Below are 22,348 nucleotides of genomic sequence, written 5' to 3' on the forward strand. Positions count from 1 at the left end.
TTGCTTGGAACTGTACAGAAAGAGCTCTGGTTAACAATATAATAAACATAAGGACAGTATAAGCCACATTAGAAATCCAGAATCCAATTTTCAGGCTTCCCCCCACTCCTTTCCACAATTTATCCCAATACCGAAGAGAAAACTTTCAGGCCAGAGGCTTCTATAGGGGGAAGGGGAAGTATATACATTTATTTACACAAATAAATACTATACAAACTAAAGGCAACTATATATATATATTATTACACTTCTATCAGTCCTTTTAAGCCTCTCCCTTTAACTTTAGTCCAGGAGAAGCCCTTCAAGGCTGATATGTAACGCAGTCTCTCTCTCTTGGGAGTGTTCGGAGCCCCTGAACACTCCCTCACCAATCTTCAGTTGTTTACTGCAGTCTTTCTCCTCATGAAGTCCAAGAAGGTAGATTTGAGTCCTTTCTCCTCGGTCCCATGTCAGTCTCTGCTGTGTCATTCTCTCTCTCATACCTCAGTCTCATACCTGGGTTCGCTGCTGCTGTAGTGTAGCTTATCACAGTAGGCGTTTGGAATCTTCATTCCTCCAAGTCAGTTTTCGGCTGCCCCCGGTCAAAACTCGGCAGGGCAGCTCTCAGGCCTTTTGGCCCGTCTCCAATTTCACCTGGGATTCTTCTCCCAAGCGCCGAGCTCTTTCGTTATCAGCCCGTCCACTTGGCTCTGCTTCAATGCTGAGCCTTGCATCCACTCCCACTAAAAGAGTGAGAGGGAAAAAACAGCCCCCTTCTGCAGCCTGGTTGCAAAGGCGGGGGGGAAGAAGAGGGCCTGGCCGCAAGGCTTGCCTCTCTCTCCTCGCTTACCAGTTGTTTTGTGAGTCACGTCCCTCACAAACACTCACTCACTCCAATGCTGTCTCTAACTCTGGCCTAGGCAGAGTTGGGGAGGCCGCAGGGCTCCCCTCTCCCCCCCAGAGTGGGGGAAGAAGGAGCCCAGCCACCCCCTGGCCTTCTACACCCACACCCGGCAGACACCAACAGAAACTGCCAACAGGTTCCGGTGCTGTGTATATATGATTTTGAGCAGAAGCGAACAAGATGAGTGGTGACTGGCCCTCCAGGGAAAACTGCCCTGGCACCCAATCACCTCTGAGCCCCTGACTCCTGGGGGGGCCATCTCAAACTATGACACTTCTGAACTTCATCCTCTTATCAGCCAAAGTAAAATGGGCCTTTTATGTTGCACTTCATTTTGCAGTATAATCTACATGGAAATTATAACTGTAGATGAATTGTGGAAGTCACAGAAATGTGGAATATTTTAGAAATTTTATGAGCAAACTATTAATAGGGTAAAATGAAAATATTAGTAGCAAAGCTTTACATAATATCAGCTAAAATTTTCCTAGCAAAGTACTCCCTAATAACAAAGGACCAGCCCATACATCTCTCTGAAAAGGCGCTCTCTGCCATCTCAATTTGCTGTGAACCACATAGGTTCCTCAAAAATTTGTCTCTGCAGGCAATTCCAAAGGTTTTCTTGCTATTTCTTAAAGATCTGATACAGCAAATCCTAAGGATTTTCTGTAGCACCTCAGTATTTGTGCAGGGGCTGAAGCTGGAAGGAGAAAGCAAGATATGCCTGCCTATGGTGGGGTTCATGTATCTGCAAGATGAATATTCCCATTCTGTGGCTTACTCTTACAGTGTAGGATTTGCTAGGATTCAGCCTGTCTTTCTAGTCTTGTTTCTATTCATAGACATCAAAGGAAGGAGGGCTTCCCAGAAGGTGGGAAGCCAAAACTCTGTGAGCTGGTGGTTTTATTTATTTATAGATTCCAGAAAGACATACAATTGCTGTCAGTGGTGATTATATTGCAAGATACTGTACTGGAAAAACAATTTTAATCAACGATCGGATTCATCTCTGACTCCAACAGATTTCTAGTGCTCCTGGCTAGCAATGCCTGGCTGAGAGCTGTTGCACAGAGGGGACAAGCTTATAGATGGGCTCTGCAGAGCAGGGTGGCTCCTGGCAGCAAACTAGGGAATTACTAGAACAGGTAGTGTGGATAGATCAAAGAGTTGTTTGAGACTGAGTTTTGCTGCAAACAGACTGCTACCAGATATCCTTGCCTTGGTCAGCAGTGAGGGGACCTACAGCAGCTCATGGGTTCTTAGAATTAAAGATGAGTCACTTTAAGGTTACGGAATTTTCTTTCCTATTGCTCCACTTCCTCTGTTTTCTAAAGATAAATAAGAAATGAGAGCCTGGAAATTCTCTTGAGAGGTCCTGCAGCTTGTTTGTTTTGTAAAAATACTTCTTGTTATCTAATTTTGTTACACTTGTTAACAACAGCAGCAGCTTTCCCATAAAACTTGCCCCAAGTAAACTAACTACAACTTTGACAACTGAGCTGCAGAGCAGAGAAGATCATCTTGGAAACTTAAAGATGAAGTACTTTCTTCTGCCAACTCATTTAGCATTTCTCTATAGCTTTGCACTAAGTAAACCTGTTCAGGTGTGTCACTGCTCTGAGATGTTGAGAATTTACATTGCTGCTGCTGAGTTGCTCTCTTAAAATTAGTTACAAACTCCTACTGTTGTGATTCTACATGATAGAAGTCTTCTACTATGGAGATGAACATGTATTAAAATATATGCCTTTTTTTTTCAGATAGCTACAAGAAACAATGACTTAGGTGAGTTTGATTGTAATTATTATATAAATAACTGCAGATTTTGGTGGGGCTGGATCTATATACCTGAGCATCATTATCTGGTACTTTTTTCTCTTTGAAAATGTTTTTTGGCATCAGTGGAAGGCAATTCACAGAATTCAAGTGTGTTTTAAAGTCATATTCAGTGTGATTATTTATGCTGTTTGGATAAAGAAATTAAGAAGACTTATAGAGCAATTGCTACATGAAATGTTCTTTTCTATATGTAATTTCAGCAAATCAGATTATTCTTCACTTTGTTTTCTTTTCTATGTGATATATAGCAGTTCCCTGCCTGCTATATCCAAGACTGTTGTACTTTTTTTGGCCTAATAACTGATAGCTCTTGTCTGTGAGAAATGTATTCCAAGTATTTTGGAGTCAGAACTGAGGTGGATGTCACAATGTCTTACGTCAAATTAACAGTTAACCTGGAAATTAATAGCTTTCATGCATTCAATATGCATGATAAAAATAGTAACTTCTTGTGTATGATTCATCTCATTTTTACAGAGGTCATTTATGATTTTTCTTTAATTCCACAATCTCTAATAAAGAGAACAATGACTTATAATACTTAGCAGTCCCCTCTGAAAGCTCCCAAAGCTTTTTAAGCTAAAATATATTTAGTCAGGACTGATTACAGCTGCACTATGACATTTATATTAATATTAAACTTTTCTACCCAGGAAGCAAGGCAAACCTAACCACTCTTGGCATACTAATCCTTTCTCACATTATTAGGAGATGAACTTCAGTGAAAGAAATTTCCAAAAGCTTGGTTAGTGTGTACCTCTTGTCTCCCTTATTTACGTGTATTTGCCTTCTCGATGCCTTGTATGTTCTTTATCTTCTTCATCTGCCAGGTAGTGAAATAGCTGTGTATGAAGGAGACATCCTCTTGAGAAGAGGACGACGCAGTGCAATTAACTGTGAGAGTTGTTTATGGCCTAAGTCACAAGATGGACTAGTCAAGGTTCCAGTTAACATCTCTTCTGATTTCTGTGAGTGTATGCAAATGGATGCTGTAAAGTTAGCATTGATCATCCAGTCCCTATAGTCCCTGTTATTTTATTTTTCTGTGGCACGCACCAAAAGGAACCTCTGCACAAGTGAGAGTTTACTGACACATCTCTTTTCCTGTCCTGTTAGCCCTGTGGTAGTTTGGCTAAGACTCCAAACATTTCAGTTACAGACACTAAAATATGTGGTTAATTGGGCTGTAGTCAGCTAATTAATTGTAATTTCAAATATTAGCCCATTCCTGCTAGCTACAATGCACTTTGATATTTAGGAAGTAGAGAAGAAAAAACATAATTTATTCACATTCTGAATGTATTTTTGTCAAAATTACCACTAGGAGCACTTTTTGGAACTCCATAATTTTCTTTCAAATTTCTCATAGAAATATTCCCACACTAGAAACCCTGTAGAGGCAAAAATGGAGGAAAAGATATCCTTGAAGATATTTTTCCTTTGTTAATTCCCTCTAGTCAGTCAATAGCTCTGTCCTGTGCAAAAGGCTGCAGGAGTGATGCTTTAATCTGGACTGGGGCTTCCATACAGACCCTTCTTAAAAGATCTTACCCGGAGAGAAAATGTCATGGAAGTGAAATACGGCCTGTGCCTGATTCCAGTTCCTCAGGGAAAGGAACTGAGGAAAGCCCAGTCTCTGAGTTATCTAGTCTGCTTCTCTGCCTATGCGCTTCCAGAACTGCGGCATATACTCTTGTGGTTAGGTGAGGGTTATTTCCTTCTCTCCAAACTTTAAATGTTAGGAAATTGAGATACAAATCAGTCATAGATGATTCATAACTAAGGAAGCCAAATTAGGCCAAAATGTTCCAAACTAGATAAACACTCTGATCTTTATTTGGTAGCTGAATAGAAACACCACATGTGATCATCAGAGCCTTGGCTGTCTCAAGTGATTCCAGAGGGGCTGTGGCAGGCATTCTTTTTTCTGATAACAAAATAAGGTTTTGGTGCTTAGCTACAGTCAACTGGCTCATTTGGGATATTTTAATCTAATTATTTATATCTGAAACTGTCTCACTTCTTCTGTCCTGTCTAATGGAAGAAACAAAGTAAATCTTTTGCTTTCCATCAGGGGTTTCCTATAGAATATGCATATGGATAGCTGTAATTCTTATACCTCCCCTTAAAAGTCCAATCAACTTGAAGATCTCTGAAGGCTTTGTGCCCTTTTTTTACTATACTTGTAAGATAAAAAGCTAAAAAACATTGTGAAGTTTTAAAGGAATGCACCCCATCAATGCACCTTGGTTTTTATTAACCAAGCAAGATCTCTCCTGGCCCCATTCTCTTTCTAGCCATAACAGAGAGGTCTTGGATTGCTGATGCTCTGCAAGAGATCTCCACACTGACCTGTGTGCAGTTTGTAAATCGCACTACAGAAACAGACTACGTGTATGTCGAACACGGGCAGAGGTAAGCTCCCTGTCTCCTGAGAGTGGAAGCACTCAAAAGGTCTTTCAGACTCCTTTCTGTTTTGTTCTGGACTTAAGGAATTGCCTTTTTTTTTTATCCTGGGAGTAAAGATTCAGAGAGCAGGTGCAATTTTTCATTTTTCTTCAGATATACTGATAGTTAAATCAGTTAATAGGCTGCAGGAATACATGCATGTGTGGACTTAAAAGTAACAGGGTGTAATTCAAAAATGAGACATTTTCTTTATTGTAAAAATTTTATCTCATGCTAGTGACTATCTGAATATCCCCTTCTGTGGCTGCATATCTAAAGGACCTTGGTGACATAAACAGTACATCTACATATTTGTATTTGCTGAATATAATAATTTTGGTTATTGATTGCCTATTCTTAGTTGCTGGTCTTACTTTGGAAAAATTGGAGGACGTCAAGCAGTAGGCCTGGTGAAAAATGGTTGCATGGATAAAGGAGCAATTCAGCATGAAATGAACCACGCGCTGGGTTTCATCCACGAACAGGCACGGAGTGATCGGGACAGATTTGTCAAGATTATGTGGGAACACATAGTGGCAGGTATGTCCACTAAATCTTAAGAGAAAATATATACTTTCAAATAAAGGAGAATGTTTGTACTAGGGAAATTTCTGTGGCTACATCTATGGTAGTGTGGAACATACAGTCTAAAAGTAGCTCTACATTCTTATTCTGATTGCCATCTTGAGCCCAGACTTCAAAATACCAAGATCATCAGGAATGCAAAATGTTATAGATAAGACTTGGCCATGAAGTGAGACTATAGGACTCTTAACTGGGTGAAACGTGACATTCGAGATCATGGTGGGGAATCACGCAGCAACTCTATCCTGGGGAAAACCATGGAAATAAGGGAAGGCAGCAAGCAGACATCTTGGCACTGGCAGTGAGTGAAATGCACATATCCTAAAATGTATATGAACGAGGGACTCAATACTGAGACAATGGAAGCACATGCAACCACTAGCATGTGCAAAATTCTGGGACCTGGTGTGATGTGAGAGGAAAGACTGCAATTATTTCCTCCTTGTGGACAGAATAATATACGCTCCCATGAAAAGAAGGAGCCATGGGGAGCAATCAGGATGGGTAAATCTATAGAGGAAAAACAAGTGGATGTTATTTAGGGAAAGGAATGAAGGATAAATAGTTTGGGCATGTGCCCATGATCTGTGTGCTGGAAACGTGGGCTCATATACACAACTCCAGGGTCTGGGCAATAAAGGGTAGAGAGAACAGCAAGAGATCAAAGGGAAAGTGAGAAAGTGGTACACAGAAGGAAAATATCAGAAGAAAGTATGGAGGGAATCACTTATCTGACAGCTGTGAGAGAGCTGGACAACTCAAAACAATTGTAAAAATAAAACAGTGTATTTAGTTCATTATAGAAAATAATAGTAAATGGGGCTGGACAATCAAATACCAAATTCTCATACACCTCTTCAACAAATGAGTTATTCAGCTCTTCACTGTCAGGCACAGCTGAAAATATATCTATCTTTTTCTCCAGATGGAACTTGATTGTTTTTATTGAAAATTCCTAACACACTGCTCTCCAAACTTTTTTCAGCTATTCCCATGATATCCTAAGTAAATTCCATTTGTGCTGGTCTTTATTGAGGTTTCAGCTCTAGTGTTAAGGTATAATTTTGCTGTGAGTTGTTTGCCACTGTACAAGGGTGTGCCATGTTTGAAATGCCAGCAAAGGATATACTAGAAAAGAGGAATTGAAAACATTAAGTTATAGATATTAGACACACAGAATCTTACACTAGTTTTGCAGAGGGAAGTCCACACGTACAGATGTCATAATTTCTGAAGGACAGAGAATCACAGACTATGCTGAGTTGGAAGGGACACACAAGGATCATCAAGCCTTGCACAGGACCATCCCCAAGAGTGACACCATGTACTTGAGAGTATCATCCAAATCCTTCTTAAACTCTGTCAGACTTGGTGCTGTGACCACTTCCCTGGGGAGCCTGTTCCAGTGCCCAACCACCTTCTGGGTGAAGACCTTTTTTCTAATAGCCAGCCTAAACCTCCCCTGACACAACTTCAGGCCATTCCCTTGGGTCCTGTCACTGGTGTCCTCCAGGCTGAACAGACCAAGTGACCTAAGCTGCTCCTCATATGGCTTCCTCTCAAGGCCCTTCACCTTCTTCATTGCCCTTCCTTGAACACTCTCTAATGGCTTAATGTCATTCCTTCTGGGTGCAGAATCCGGCATTTCCCCTTGTTGAACTTCATATGGTTGGGGATTGCTCAGTCCTCTAATTTGTCGAGGTCTCTCTGCAGGGCCTCCCTGCCTTCGAGGGACTCAACAGGTCCTCCCAGTTTTCTGTCATCTGCAAACTCTCTTAGTATCCCTTCCAGTCCTGTGTCTAAGTCATTTATAAAGATGTTGAAGAGCACAGGGCCTAAAATGGAGCCCTGTGGAACCCCCACTGGTGACAGGTTGCCAGTCTGATGTTACCCCATTCACTATTACCCTCTGTGCTCAACCCCTGAGCCAGATGTAACCAAGCTCTAATTCAGGCACAGTATCATGAAAGGATAAATGAGGGGAAAGACATAAAGAAGACAAGACTATGCAAAAGGAGATGGGCTATATCTTCAGTGTTTTAACAGTGTTCACCATGGGTGGAGAATGAGATGATTTGTGTGACAAGGGAGTTAGAATGCAGAGTGTATGCAGCTCAAGCACTGTAGGGAAAAAGGCGAAGATATAAAGGGAAAAGGAAATAAAGAAACACAGTTATGTTCATGAGGACTGTTAGCATACATCTCCTCTAAAAACATGCTGCTGTGCTCATAGCAGAGCTCCTTCTGACTTTGGTGGTGCAGAAGTAGACCTCAAGACCTTTTGCAGCTTCCCAGCTCTCTCACACAAGCTGTTCTCTTGCCAGGACTTCCGTACTGTGGATGTTTTCTGGATTTTGTTTTTATCCAGTAATTTACCTTGGAAACCATCCTACTTCTTTGTTTTGACAAAATGCAGCCCAATTGGTTGCTGTCCACTTAGCTACTTGAAACTCAGCTTGTTTTTCCCAAACTTTTGGGGGAAAAAAATATTCAGAAGAGTCATTACACTTAGATTCTGGCAGAGGTAGATTTTATTTTTTTTTTTTTTATATAGTGGAAAAGATAGGGTAAGTCCCCACACATGTGCAGGTCTAGACAGCCAGATCTCTCTGATATGTGATGAGGGAGATGGTTGTTTGTTGGCAGCACCTCAGTCCAGCCAGGATGCCAATACTTTTTCTTCATTTAGCAAAAAAATTCAGCAAAGCACTTCTGTGCCAAACAGTAGCCACATGCTCTGATATTTCACTGCATTTGAACTGTGTTCTCTGTTCATCACCTCAAAAGAAGCTGTGCACTTGCTGATAATTCTTTCTGAAGTCAGTATAGCAGATAAGAAGAACTGAGATTAAAACATAGTCAGGAGGGCCAATGCCGTTGAGAAACAGTTTAAGCCTTAATGAGGCTTTGATCTATGAAAAGCTCCAAAGTTGTGTTTATCCCCAAATTTTATATGACTGAGGATTTTGAATCTTCTTTTTGCATATCTTAGCCCTCAGCCCAGGACCAGCGCTGAAGGGCATTACTGGCTGAGATTTCCTCTTGTTGCAACCCTGCTGAGTTGTGTAGGCTGCAAAGATATCCAGTTCTGAACTCTTGTCCAGATGGTCCGTGGTTTACAAACCACATTTACAGTTACAATAACAAAGTACAGAACTGGAAAGGAGTGCCCAGTGGTTAGGGCTTTAGCTTCAATGCCAGACTGACTTCATTCAGCTCCCTGCTCTGACAGTGCTTGCTTGCCTGCCTGTCTTACCATGGCCAAGAGACCCAGAATGTAATTCATATTCATGCTCTACAGTCCATGGAGAGAACGAGGTGTCTTCTTCAGATAAAACTCCCTCCAACTGTGTCTCTCTTTCTTTCCCTCTCCTCTGACTAACCTGGAAGCCTTGAGGAATAGCTTCAGTGCCTAACTTAGAGAAATAAAGCTAGGTGACATGAATTCCTGTCTCGGTCCCTGGTCCTCAGTCCTGTATCAGTGTAACACTTTTTTATCTCATATTGGCTTTTTAAGGTTAAACAGATGAAAAGCAGCTATGTTCAGACAGAATTTGTTTAGCTGAGTTTCTCTGCTTCATGTGAATCATATCTCTCACTGTAGTCATTGCCGATGGGTTTGATAAGAGACAAAGCCAGAACATGACTGATAACTTGACCTCTGGGGCAAGGAATCCCTTTCTTTTGTGGTCTTATAACCCTGTGGTGGAAGGACTCAGCAAGACCCATGCATAGCTCTAAATTTTTTACCTACATGGGTAGCCAGATTTCCCTCTAAAGGTATGGATGCAGCTTTAGAGATATAGGTTGGGTGTTTATAATATTCAAGATAATGCTCTGAAATGTATTTGGAGACATCCTAAAGAAGATGGACAGATGAGTAGTTTTGCTTGAAGAGTGTAATGGATTCATTGATTATATCAAAACTTTGACTTACTTGATTCACTTTATATTCTGAAACCTACTAGACTGTAAAAATGGATTCCCATGGGCTTCAAAAATCTCAGGTGGTTTTGCCAGATCCGAGATCTCATGAGAACAAGTATTAGTATCCAAAGTTGCTCTTAGGATTATGACAGCAGGCAGTGTACTATTAGAGCAGCAATAATTGTTCTGACTGAAATGTTGCTTTCCTACCTTACAGGGGAACAAGGGAACTTTGGAAAAATGAATTCCAGAAACCTGGGTCTTCCCTATGACTACTCTTCAGTGATGCACTATGGCGCGTAAGTTGTTTTCTGAAATGTCTTTTCAAAGGAGCAAACAGCTTTCAGATCTAGGAAGAAGCAGTTGCTCTGTGCAGGGAATTAATTTGCTGTTCATTTAAAATTGAGTGAATGGACATAATTAAGAGTGAGCATACTTCCTTTGTCAGCAGGAGTCCTGGAAAACAAGAATTGATATGGACAGAAGAAAAACACAGGACAACATTTTCTTTCACCGTACTCCTGCCTCTTGCTAGCAGAGGCCTTTGACATGGCTGTGGTCCAAAGTCTAACTGTTTTGAGTCACTGATCTAAACTAGTTCTGAAGACTAAATTATTTCATTAATATAGTAATAGCTGATCATAGACAACAACATTTAAGTATAGAGGCAAGAAAGATGGATTTATTTTTTTATATCATTAAGATGTTGTATGCTGCCTTATACTCATCAGGGAGCACTGCCTAAGGCTGCATTTTAGTCCATAATGTACAAGCTTATATTATATGCCTTCTCCTTTATTTCCATGAGCAAGTAACAACTTCTGAACAAAACTGTGAAATAAAACTTGCCTAGCCAAAAGCAGGAAATTGCAAACAGCAAATAGGCAATTAGTAACTGAGACAGAACTACTTCTGCTCCTCTGCCTCGGGAACCAAGAATGTGGGATTCAGTTCATTTTGCCAGGACATTGGTGAACTCTCTTGACTCAGGAAAGTGCAGCTTTTTCTGCTTCCTTGCCTTCAGCTGCTGCACACCAAATGGCTGCCACGCTGATCCTCTTCAGGGAAGACGAGCTGATCTCTGAGAAGCTTCTTGTTCTTTTCCATTCTATTAATTCTGTTCATGTGATACATGAATATGATTATGCAGTTAGAGAACTTCACTGTCTAAGAGAAGTAATCTAGAAATGTGATTTCCTTATTCCTACAGGTACGATTTCTCCAGCACTCCGGGGAAACCAACTATTGTACCAGTTCCTGACCCTTCTATACCCATTGGGCAAAGAGAAGGGCTGAGTAATTTGGATGTAGCCAAAATCAACAAGCTCTACAAGTGCAGTAAGTGCTGTAGATAGAAGGCATGTGAATCCTTATACAGCTGATGTCTGTGGGCACTGACAGACATCCCCCAAAGGAACTCAGCCATCAGTCCCTTCAATACATCTCTCCCTCACTCTACAAGAGGAAACAACTATCCCTGTGCAAAACCCCTGCCTTCTTGGAAAGGACAATTTACTTTCAATAATTCACTGTCATTCTGAGGTATCCTCACCTAATCCCTGCTCTTTGACATAAGCAAAATCTATTAGAGAAATCACGGGTGCTACTTCTGGCAAATTCTAATTTCAGGAGAGCTTGGAAGGTTGTAAAGCATGTAACCTCTTCTCAGCCATGATTATAGCTTAGGGTCATGTGCCTCAGTAGTGCCAGCAGGCTTGCCATTTCTCTCAACTAGAAAATGACTGAAGGGTTGTAAGTATGGGTGCCATTCAGAAACCTCTTTGAGGAGAAAACCACAGGCTTTTTGTATAGCTATCTAATTCCTTGCTCCATCCATTTCTTAACTCATCCCTGTGGTATCTTAAGGTCTAGAAATACCTAGCATTCCTCTGTAAGCAGGAACTCTTCAGCTGAGATGCACAAAACAGGTATAACATCGTGCTCCTGCAATGCATGGGTTTTGCCTGAACTCCCAGTACATAGGCTAATTGATTTATATGGTATTTGACTTTTATGGCATGTTATTCAATTAGTTTCCACCAAAACAGGAAGAAACATTAACAAGGCCCAAATATTAGTGTACTAAATTCTGCTCTGAATTCTGTTAGAACCTAGTTAAATAATTAGAAATTAGAAGGAAACAGCATTCCTTCCTTTGGATAGTTAGGTACAGAAATCATTGCAGAGAGTGATTCCTCTAAATCCTTAACTTCAGATAAGACAACTTTACAATGGCTGTCATAGTCTCAAAGATAGTGATAAAAATATTTAATTATATTTATTCTTGACAGTGGGACTGGGAATGAATCACACTTCAATACCATTATTATGTAATTTCATAATTAGATCTGTATGTCTGGAAGAACTAAATTAAATTAAAAAAAAAAAAGAGAGAAAAACTCAGGTGCAAAGCAAAAACCAAACAGGAAAAAATCCAGTTGTTTCAGGAAAAGCGGGGAGCAAGAGAAATATGTCATAAATTCATATGATCAGATGTCATATATTCGTGTTTTGTAATTGAGGGAGTTACACAAAGTGCAAAAAATGAAGATGTGGAAAGATGAAAGACAGATGAGATCAGACTTTGTATATCAGTCACTACGTCTGTTGCTAGACTTCAGTGCTGTTACTATTTTCCCCCAGTGACTACCCCTCCTTGATTTGACAGTGTCTAGTTTTCAAGCTTAATTTTTGCATATACTTATAAATACACACATTTGCTGATGGGAATTGATATACTGATTTCATTGAAACTAGTTCTGTCATTGAGGTTAAGGAAGTCACGGCTGATCCAGGCCTTTTTCGGTAAACTAAAATGTGAAAAGAGTGAAGCCCTACTATCTTTAGAAAACCATTAGTAGCTGAATCAGATAAGTACTTTAACTACCTTTATTTCACTTGCAGTTTTTCAATAAGTTTTACATTAGGAACATCAACACAATTGTAAGCATTATAATTAATTTCTCTTTTGCAAGCTTCATTGATGCAAATGGTTGGAGAGACTTGTCAGGCATTCCGGGAAGATTTTTGTGCAGTTTTCATTCTCTTCAACACTGTTTGGTTCTTCCCTTCAGATTGCTGTAGTTCTGTGTTGCCTAAATCCAAAGGCTCATTCTCCTCTGTCAATTACCCATCTCCATATCCGAACAACAGCAACTGTCTGTGGTTGATCCGCATCCGTCGAAGTAAGGTAACTTTTATTAGGAGAAAAGAGCTTTGAACCTCAGTGTCTGGACTATGCAGCATTATTTCATTATCGTGAGTACCCCCTGGGAGTCAATTTCATGGGTCAGGACATTTATTTTGTTATGCAGTGAATGAAAGACAGTCTCAACAATTTTCATAAGACTTAAGACTATGAGATGCCTTATTTAACTTGATTTTTATCCAGTTCAGATTGGATAGCTTTTCAAAGACAAGCAACAGTGAAACATCAATCTCCAGGGGCTCAGTAATAGGATAGCTAGGTGAAATTCTAATCTCTTTTAATAAAGAAAGTAAAGTTTCAATGATACATGGATAGTAAAATAAATATGAAGTTCTGGTTCACTTGATAACCATTAGATGGTTTGAGGCTTTCCCTGTGGATAGCATTAAACCCCACATCTGCTTTCTTGTTTCTCAAGGTTTTCCTGCAGTTTGAGGCTTTTGATCTTCAACCCTCCCCAGACTGTTCTTCTGACTATATAAAAATTTACAACGGAAACAGCAGGAATTCCCCTGTCTTGCTGGACAAGTACTGTGGGAAGGATTCACTGCCCTCCTTAGTGGCATCTGGATCAACAATGCTGGTAGAGTTTGCAAGTGATGAGAACATTACAGCCACAGGATTCAGAGCCTCCTACAACAGGGGTATGAACTCTCCTTTACAAAGTTTACAGAACAGCATTAATAGTATTTGTATGTAAGAATTTAAAATTTTTACCATATACTCCAGAGTAGGTCTCTGTCATACTTTAGACTTTCCCAGCAATTGCTAATGCAGAAGGCCAGGCAATGATGGGTCCGAAGTCTCAGAGGAAATATAAAATGGGGTATTGCATGGATCTCATGTTAGTAATCCTGAGATCCCACTCACATTCTTCTGAGAGCCTGTGTTAGGCTTCTTCATATCTCCAGAACCATTTCTTTAAATAAAAACAATGCAATGACTTTAATTAATAGGAGTGGTGCAGCCAAAGAGCACAAAGACTGCAGAACTCAACAAGAGATCTCAACCAATGAGATGTAAAGCCAGTAACCAGGCAAGATGTTATGCAAGGTTTTGTAGGATTTTATGCAATGGGAGAGGTACTGACCTTGGGTAACTTACACTTTCTGAATCAAAAGCTTTTGTTATGTGCATGAAACACAGTGCTTACTGTAGTCACTTGAGGGGTGTCTGTTTTGCAAATGCACAAATGCGTTATGGACTGCCAGACAAAATTCTGTTGTGCTGCAGCATGCTTTCAGTTAGGCAGTAGCCCAAATAACTTGCTGCTGCTTTATTTCAACTGAAAATCCAAACCTTTTTACAGCATAAATTGAAGAAGTCTTAGAAATGTGTAATTTTTACTCCTTTTGCATTATTTGATGGAGTCATTTTTAGAAAGCACTAGATCTAGCTTGATAATGCAGTCTTGAATACTTGAGCTAATTCTTTTCTGAAGTGCAGGTAGTGCCATTAGAATGCTATGCTAATATGGTAACACTCAATTTTAAAGACAGATACAGCTTTAGATGCAGCTGTTCTCTGTTCCCCAAAGGTTATTTATCAGATATGTTTCTAAGTTCCTTCAGTACAGCTGCTGATACAAATATTAAGCAAAGAAATAAAATATTTCAGCAGTCAATTTTCATGGTAGTACATTTTTTTCTTGGCTTGAAGAAATAATACAATTGAATATATGCAAGCTCATTTCTACTGACAAAATGCTCCTGTTAATATGTCTTTCTCTGTTTTTCACTCTTCAGTGAATTGTGGAGCCACTTTCAGAGATTCAAATGGAATCATCACTTCTCCAAACTACCCTAATAAATACCCCAAAAACAGAGCATGCTTCTGGATCATCAGTTCTCCAGTAGGATACAAGGTAAGACACAGATGAATTCAGTTATGGGTTTCATCACTGTTCTCTGATGCAATGTGTTTCCCTTGGAGGATAAGAGCTGAAATGTCACTTTTTCAGTAGGCATTCTCAGAGTAAAAATCTGAAAGCAAAAATTCATTTTAAGAACTTATGTTGGATCTTGGAATCTGAAGTGCTCAGCAAGGGAAAACCTTTACATGTGCGTGTGAACTCATGAATTTAGCTTGTACCAGTAGGTACAAGCTTTGTTCAAAATAATCCCTAAGTAAGAGTTCCCACTAGAAAACTCAGACATTGCACAGGTGTTGTTTTTATATTTCTCTAGAGAAAAGAACATAAAGCGTAGAGGATCAGTCTTGTCCCTTGCTTCTTCTTCCAATCCAAATACTGATGAACTAAGCAAATAATTTGATACTTATTTGCATTGCCATATGGGATCAGGATGTGGTGCAACCACAGAATAAAAAACAGTGCCTGCACACAAGTATTTTAGATTATTTGTCCTTGTTACATACAAAGGGTAAGAGAAAAGGCTGTAACCTGGAAGCAAAGTGCTTTCTTTGTATTTTCTCCAGATATCTCTCAAAATGTTATCCTTTGAGCTGGAATATAGTGACAGATGCACCTATGACTACTTGCTCATACATGATGGAAGCCAACCTACATCACCTGCAGTTGGCCCTTACTGTGGGACAGAGAAGGTTGCAGACTTTACTTCGACTGGGAACTTTGTGCTGGTTGAATTTCACAGTGATATAGTTTGGGAGTTGCCCGGATTTGTGATGAGTTATACATTTGGTAGGTAAGTCCTATACAGATGGGGGTTGAAAAACACAGGATGAAAATAAGAGTCCAGCTAGCCAAAGGTGAAAGTCAGAATGCCACCAATTTCAGAAAAAAAATATAGCTCCCTGATACCTTTCACAAGCTTGAAGCTTGATCTCTTAGTCTTACATCTGCAGTGGTGTAATTTGCATGGTGAATCATGGACAGAAATGTTCCTGCCCATGGGATGCTTCTGTCTGAGATTGTAGGCTTTTTGTTTTACTAATCCCATTGCTGGTGTTGCATGGCCAAATTCAATAGCAGAGCTGAAACTATGTAAACAGATTTTTAAGAACTTCTAGTGGTAGAAACTGTGCCCATAAAAAAATCCAGAGTATGGCTATGTAGCAACTTTAGCCTGTATTCTGGTAAATGTTATTACCCAACCCTAATTTGCATTCCAGCATACATACAGAAAAACCTTCAGACACATACTTATGCTTTGAAGCCAAGATCACTTACACAGTTCCTATAAGTACCTGAGCTCAGCCTGGAAATCTCCATTTTACACTGAAGGTGCAAACTAGGATGTTTGTACAGCATCTCAACTTGAAGAATTGCACTAACCTCTGTGAGATGAACGAGGTCAGGGAACAAATTTAACTAAAGAAACAGTTAAGAGTGGCAGGAAGAAGCAGTGAGGAAGAGGAAATGGAGTGAAGCACCTATTGTTGCCACTTTGCTGTGGCCTGAGTCAGGTATTGAAATTGTCCATGGGGTATTACCAAAATACTCTTTAAAAATGAGGCCTGAAAACTTAATGCAGAGTGCATTTATTGAATGTTCTCTTTGGAGAACATTTTAGGTGTGAAGTACCTTGTCTGTAGAGAGAAATCTTCCTCCTCTGAGAAGACAGCTGAAGAGGAGAAAGAAATCACCACCATAAACAGCTAGCACTTTGCCTTGATTTGATGTATTCAGAATTAATTGCTAATGCCAAACTGAGAGATACCAAAATGTAATAAATAATAAAAGTTTTTGCTGAAATTATGCCTTTGTGAAGAAGAGCATGTGGAAAATGCCCATTTGCTTTCCTGGTGCTAGGAAGGCAGCCAAGAAAATTTTGAATTATGATGACTTTTGTGTGTGTGTGTGGTTTTGGGGTTTTTTTTAAGGATCTGTAATGTCTTGCTCTTTAAGCACTGGTTAATTTTCACCCACGGCAGACTGATAATTGATAAATTATGGACATCAGGGTCTAGAGCTTTCTTGCATCATGGTACGAAAGTGCATGCACAGCAGGCAACAAATATTTGTAGTTCTTACAAGTTCCTGTCTTCTATTTTTAACTTCAACTTCAGACTGTAAAAATGCTAATTCTTCTCTCTGAGGACTTTCATGGAGGTGCAAAAGTAATAACCCCGTGACAAGTCTCATTGTATAACAACGTTGAATGAATCCCTGTTTTAAATAGATAGTGCTGAACAGCTTTGTAACTTGACTATTGCTTTAGATTCCCTTCCCGTGGCCTGATGTGGGGCCCTACATAGGTCGAGTGTTTTAGGTGTTCACCCATATTTAGTAAAAGAGCGTGAACAACATGTCTAAACAGCAATGTACCACATATAGGAACATTGGTCTTGCAATTTGTTCCTAGAAATATGGTTTTAAGTAGATATGGCAATGTGACGATCAGGGTGCTTTATTTGTAAGCAAGCTCTTCAACAGTAATAGTACAGAAATGCATTCCTGAATGTGCAGACAGGCTGAAATATAACATGATGAATAAGTTCTCTCTTTCACAGAAAAGACTTTTCAGCATGAGATCTAAGGTTCTTCTTTTAATGATTTCTGTTAGGAGTCCTTGCTAACTGCTTTCCTTAAGGGATATGGAGCTTCCACACATGCTTCAAACCACCTCCTGACCCCCTGCAGATATCAAAACCTCTCATTATTTCTAAAATCTCTGGTTTCCTGACAGCAGTCTCTACTTTAGGTTTCCATTACTCATCTATAAATCTGTGGCCCACCAAACAGGAAAATGCAAGATAGAAAACATCCTCATGAATGGCATCCTTCCTTCTTAAAATGATGGCCACTCAGCTTGATCCACAGTTAGTTGTGAATCAAAAATGGAGAAGCTGTAGGATTCACAAACCCTCCTAAGAGCTTAGGTGTAACCCAAATGCACAGTGTAAGGGGACTTGCATCTAACAGACAATAATCCTTCCACAACAGGCATTGCCCATATATATAAATATTATATATAAGCTTGCTCTTAAGATTTACAGTCTGAGATGTATGAATTAAGAGTAACCAGCCAGTAGAAACAATGGACATTATAGCCAAAAGTTGAGATTCAAATACCACCATAAGAGGATTTTCAGAGGTTCTAATGAAAGTTCAGCACTCAACACACTTTTGAAATCTAACATGTAAGAATTTAACCTTAAAAACCAGAGGTATCTAGCAGTGAGGAATTTATATATGTATTCCCATAGAGGTACATACCTCATGGCACAAACAGGTATTACCTTAATTGTGTACAAACCCAGACATATTTAAAGAGAGACACGCTTCCAGAAGCCTATGTGTGTGGTAGAAACAAGAGTGTTTGTGTCCATATGTTCCGCTCTTACCAGCTTTGAGACTGTCCTGGTTCCTATCCGGGAGGCAAATCAGAGCCTTCAAGCGTTATGCTTTTGTAGTCTGTAAGAACCAGAACAGTGATCTGTCAATTACTGCTGTAGGAGAAAAATAGCCTGGAATAAAGCACTACAGAAACACACAAAAATGCACTACTCATAGGTCCTTTTTTGTGTTTAATTTAAAACATGTTTGCCTTACATAAATAACTGTGGTTGAGACGACACTTGCATGACTACAACCCTAGTCATTGAATCATAGAATCATAGAATAGTTTGTGTTGGAAGGGACATTTAAAGGTCATCTAGCCCAAAACTCTGCAATGAGCAGAGTCATCTTCAACTAGACCAGGTTGCTCAGAGCCTTGTCCAGCCTGATGTTGAATGCTTCCAGGGACTGGGCATTCACTGCGCAACCTGTTACAGTGTCTCACCACCCTCATTGTAAAAAAAATATTCCTTATCTCTAGTCTAAATCAACCCTCTTTTAGTTTAAAACCATTGCCCTTTGTGCTATCACAACAGGCCCTGCTAAAATGCTTGTTCCCATCTCTCTTATAAGCCCCCTTTAAGTACTGAAAGGCTACAAGAAGGTCTCCCCAGAGCCTTCATGTCTCCATTGAACAACCCCAACTCTCTCAGATTGCTCTCATAGGACAGGTGCTTCAGCTCCACAATCATCTTTGTGTCCTTCCTCTGGACCTTCTCCACCAGGTCCATGTCTTTTCTGTGCTGAGGACTCCAGGCCTGGGCATAGTACTCCAGGTAGGGTCTCACCAGACAGAGGAGAGAGTCAGAATCACCTCCCTCGCCCTGCTGGCCACACTGCTTTTGATGAAGCCCAGGATAGAATTGGCTTTCTGGGCTGCGAGTGCACATTGCTGGCTCCAGCTTTTCAACCAGTAAATACCTCAAGTCCTCAGCAGGGCTGCTCTCCTGTTCATCACCCAGCCTGGACTGGTACCTGAGGTTGCCCCAACCCAGGTGCAGGACCTTGCATTTGGTCTTTTGGAACCTCATGAGATTCACAAGGGCCTACTTCTTGAGCTTGTCCAGGTCCCTCTGGATGGCATGTCTTCCCTCAGGCATGTCATCTACACCACTCAGCCTGGTGTCATTGGCAAGCTTGCTGAGGGTGCACTTGATCCCACTGCATTGGTGAAGATATTAAACAGTATCAAACCAATATGGACCCCTGAGGGACACCACTTGTCACGCATCTCCATCTGGACATTGAGCCATTGACCACTACCCCCGGATATGACCATGCAACCAATTCCTCATCCACTGAACAGAAAAGACCTTGCAGCAGTCCAAACAGACAACACCTGTAGCTCTTCCCTTGTCCACTGATGTAATTGCTCCATGATGGAAGGCCACTAGGTTGTTCAGGCAGGACTTGCCCTTGGTGAAGCTGTCCTGGCTGTCTTAATAACCTCCCTGTCCCCATGTGCTTAGCACAGCTTCTAGGAGGACCTGTTCCATGATCTTCCCAGGCCCAGAGGTGAGGCTGACAGATCAGTAATTCCCAGAGTCCTCCTTTTTACCCTTTTTTAAAAGGTGCAGTGTTTCCCTTCCAGCCACCTGGGACTTCACCTGATTCTCATGACTTTTCAGATATCATGGAGAGAGGCTTGGCAACTACATCTGCCAATTCTCTCATGTCTCTGGGATGCATCTTCTCAGTTCTCATAGACAGGTTCCTCAGGTGGTCACACAAACCTGGTCTTCTCTTCTGGACTTGGCTCCCCCAGTCCATGTCTTGCAGTCCCTCCACTCAAGAAGTGCAGGAAGAGAGGTTGACAGTGAAAACTGAGGCAAGAAGAATTTTTTTGTGTATCTCAGCCTTCTCCTTATCCATTGTTGTGTACATTAGAGTTGTGTTCATTGGGGGCGACGCTTTCTTTGACCTTCCTTTTCTGGCTGACATACCTGTAGAAGACCTTGTTACTATTCTTTGCATCCCTTGCCAAGCTGAGCCCCATCCACACCTTAGCCTTCCTGACCCCATTCCTATACAACCAGGCAGCATCCCTATGCTCTTCCCAGGACACCCTTTCCTGCTTCCACTGCCTGTGCATTTCCTTTTTGCCCTTTAGTCTCAACTCAGCCATGCCAGTCTCTTGCCTTCTTTTTCTGATTTCTTACACCTGGGGATCAAGAGCTCTTGTGCTTTATGATCTACCAGATCTTAAAGATCTACCAGCTTGGTTCTGGTCCCTTGTCCCATAGGGCAGTTTCCCAAAGGGTCCTATTAACTAACTCCTTTTAAGAGCTGGAAGTTTGTTTTCCTGAAATTCAGGGTCCTGACTTTACTCTGTCTGATCCATATCGCTCAGGACTGCAAATAATGTCTGACAGAAAACAAGGGTAGCTTTTGATGGGCTGTAATACAGTTGTTTCCTCATCTAATAGAAGAAAATGAGCCTATTGCAACAGCAAGAGAGTACCGAAACTCAGTTTTCAATTTCACTCTGGTGATGATCTGCCCTATTTCCCACACTGAACTGCAAGGAAAAACATTACAGCCTGGGAGACTTAGTAGGCAAACAGTCACATTTTTACTTAATTTAAAATTTTTCAGATCCAAAGCTTTACTATAATGTTCCATTATAGTAATCAAACCCCAAGATTACCAAGGCCAAGTCTAATACACTGGGGCACAGTTTCACAACGAGTTAGAGAAGAGCACAGCTTTTGCAGCTATAACTATGTAGGACAGAGAATGCAACAACTGAGTTTGGCAAGGAGAAGACACATGAACCAAAGACGATTTAATCTCTCCTGGACTTCAAAAAGAAATTGAAAACCTTACAGGCTAAGTTGTCACATAGGATTTTATAATCGAGTTCGCTTTATCATGGGAAACATCAGCGGGTAAGAGAAGAAATAAAGGAAAGCTCCTGCTATTCCGTTGCCAAATGGCTTTTGGTGTAGGAGCTGGAGAACTGCGGGGGCCGGGCCCCCTCTGGCGGACACCTGCAAGGGAAAGGGAATGGGAACGTGTCGTACCTCTTCTCACGGGACAGTGAGCTTTTCTCCTGCCCTGGTCACGGCGCTCAGGTCCATCCGGCAAATTCAGCCGAGGCGTTTCTCAACAAGGATGTTCAGTTTCTCTAAGTTGCTTCCTCCCGTGCCTCTCTGTTGGTGGTGCTGTCTGGTTAGGAAGGTTCTTTCGTTCACTGTATTTTTGTCTTAAAGAGCGGCATTCCAAATTCCACCTGTCAGTCGGTAGGTTGCACTATAACATTAAGATTCAAACTTCCTCTTTTCCTATTGATCAGCTCAACAGCGAAGACAATGAAGTCTTTTGTTTGAGTTTATATTTGTCTCGATTCCCTGCTTTATGCCTACGATACGTGGAATTTCCGGGTGATCTCTAGCATAATTGCTGAACCGGTGCAAAGTTTAACTTCCAAGTTTGATACAGTCGTCTTTCCAATGTTTTTTGAAAACAAAAAACCAACCAAAACCAACCAAAAAAACCACCCAACCAACCAAACCAAAAATACAAACAAAAATGAAACAAATAAAAAATTGAGAGGGGAAACCTCCATTGTTTTTTTCTTTAAATTTAGCTTTGTTCAGGTATTAACAAGTCTTACTTCCTTGAATAAATCAGTCAGTTTCCTAATTTAATTGTGTAGCTTTTTACAATGTGGACTTATATATTAAACTGAAAAGAATGCAAAATGTACCTGCAAACTCACGCGGTTAGCAGGATGACTCATGGTACACTCAGTAACTCTTTCTGGAAACCCTGCAGGACATTCCCTTCTGAGGGCACATAGACCAACACTGGCAAGGATGGGCTGGAGATAACAGGAGTTTTGCAATTCAGTCGATTCTTGCTGTTCTGAACCAGGATCTCGCCACAGGTTTAAGACAAAAAAGACCCCAAAACCAGAGTAAGTCGGGGGCAACCCTGTCAGCATTAGAGAAGACGCTTTTTGGTCTAATTAACACCCACGGCTAATGTCCACCGGGACATGGCGCTGCCGGCGGCACCAGACCACAGGTACCACAATGCATCGTGCGGCGATGGTGCCCTGGGTGGTGGCCCGGGAGGCCCGGCAGTGGGACCGTGCGGAGCCCTGGGCAGTGTAGTTTATCCACGGAGAGCTGCCCGTCGGCTGGCGCCGGGAAGGGCGGGGCGAGGGACTACAACTCCCGTCGGGCCGTGCGCC

The 22,348-nt window shown here is 41.1% G+C and overlaps 1 protein-coding gene and 1 long non-coding RNA gene across 3 annotated transcripts; one reads left to right on the forward strand and one right to left on the reverse strand.

The window, feature by feature from the left end:
- The first annotated feature begins 224 nt into the window (after positions 1–224).
- LOC116788968 (embryonic protein UVS.2-like) lies at positions 225–16,873 on the forward strand. Of its 2 annotated transcripts, none has more exons than XM_032692244.1 (11): positions 225–417; positions 2,644–2,668; positions 3,553–3,690; positions 5,020–5,137; positions 5,532–5,710; positions 9,900–9,981; positions 10,893–11,020; positions 12,757–12,872; positions 13,309–13,534; positions 14,636–14,754; positions 15,327–16,873. In XM_032692244.1, the coding sequence occupies exons 1-11, from the start codon at positions 403–405 to the stop codon at positions 15,555–15,557; spliced, it is 1,377 nt and encodes a 458-aa protein (XP_032548135.1). In that variant the 5' UTR covers positions 225–402; the 3' UTR covers positions 15,558–16,873. The 2 variants fall into 2 exon arrangements, with proteins under 2 accessions (XP_032548135.1, XP_032548133.1); XM_032692242.1 differs by lacking the exon at positions 225–417 and adding an exon at positions 2,382–2,487.
- LOC116788969 lies at positions 10,588–22,196 on the reverse strand. Its single transcript, XR_004357818.1, has 3 exons — positions 21,860–22,196; positions 18,156–18,225; positions 10,588–10,799 (listed from the first exon to the last, which is right to left on the reverse strand). It is a non-coding gene; the product is annotated as an uncharacterized LOC116788969 (long non-coding RNA).
- Between the last annotated feature and the right edge of the window lie 152 nt (positions 22,197–22,348).

This window comes from Chiroxiphia lanceolata, chromosome 6 (genome assembly GCF_009829145.1).
Source record: "Chiroxiphia lanceolata isolate bChiLan1 chromosome 6, bChiLan1.pri, whole genome shotgun sequence".
NCBI lineage: Eukaryota > Metazoa > Chordata > Aves > Passeriformes > Pipridae > Chiroxiphia > Chiroxiphia lanceolata.

Excerpts from the sequence above, each read along its gene's own strand:
- LOC116788968 (XM_032692242.1), top strand. The coding sequence starts at position 2,419 with ATGAAGTACTTTCTTCTGCCAACTCATTTAGCATTTCTCTATAGCTTT. Across the intron at positions 13,535-14,635 it reads CAGAGCCTCCTACAACAGGG|TGAATTGTGGAGCCACTTTC; the intron begins GTATGAACTCTC and ends TTCACTCTTCAG. Across the intron at positions 14,755-15,326 it reads GTTCTCCAGTAGGATACAAG|ATATCTCTCAAAATGTTATC; the intron begins GTAAGACACAGA and ends TATTTTCTCCAG.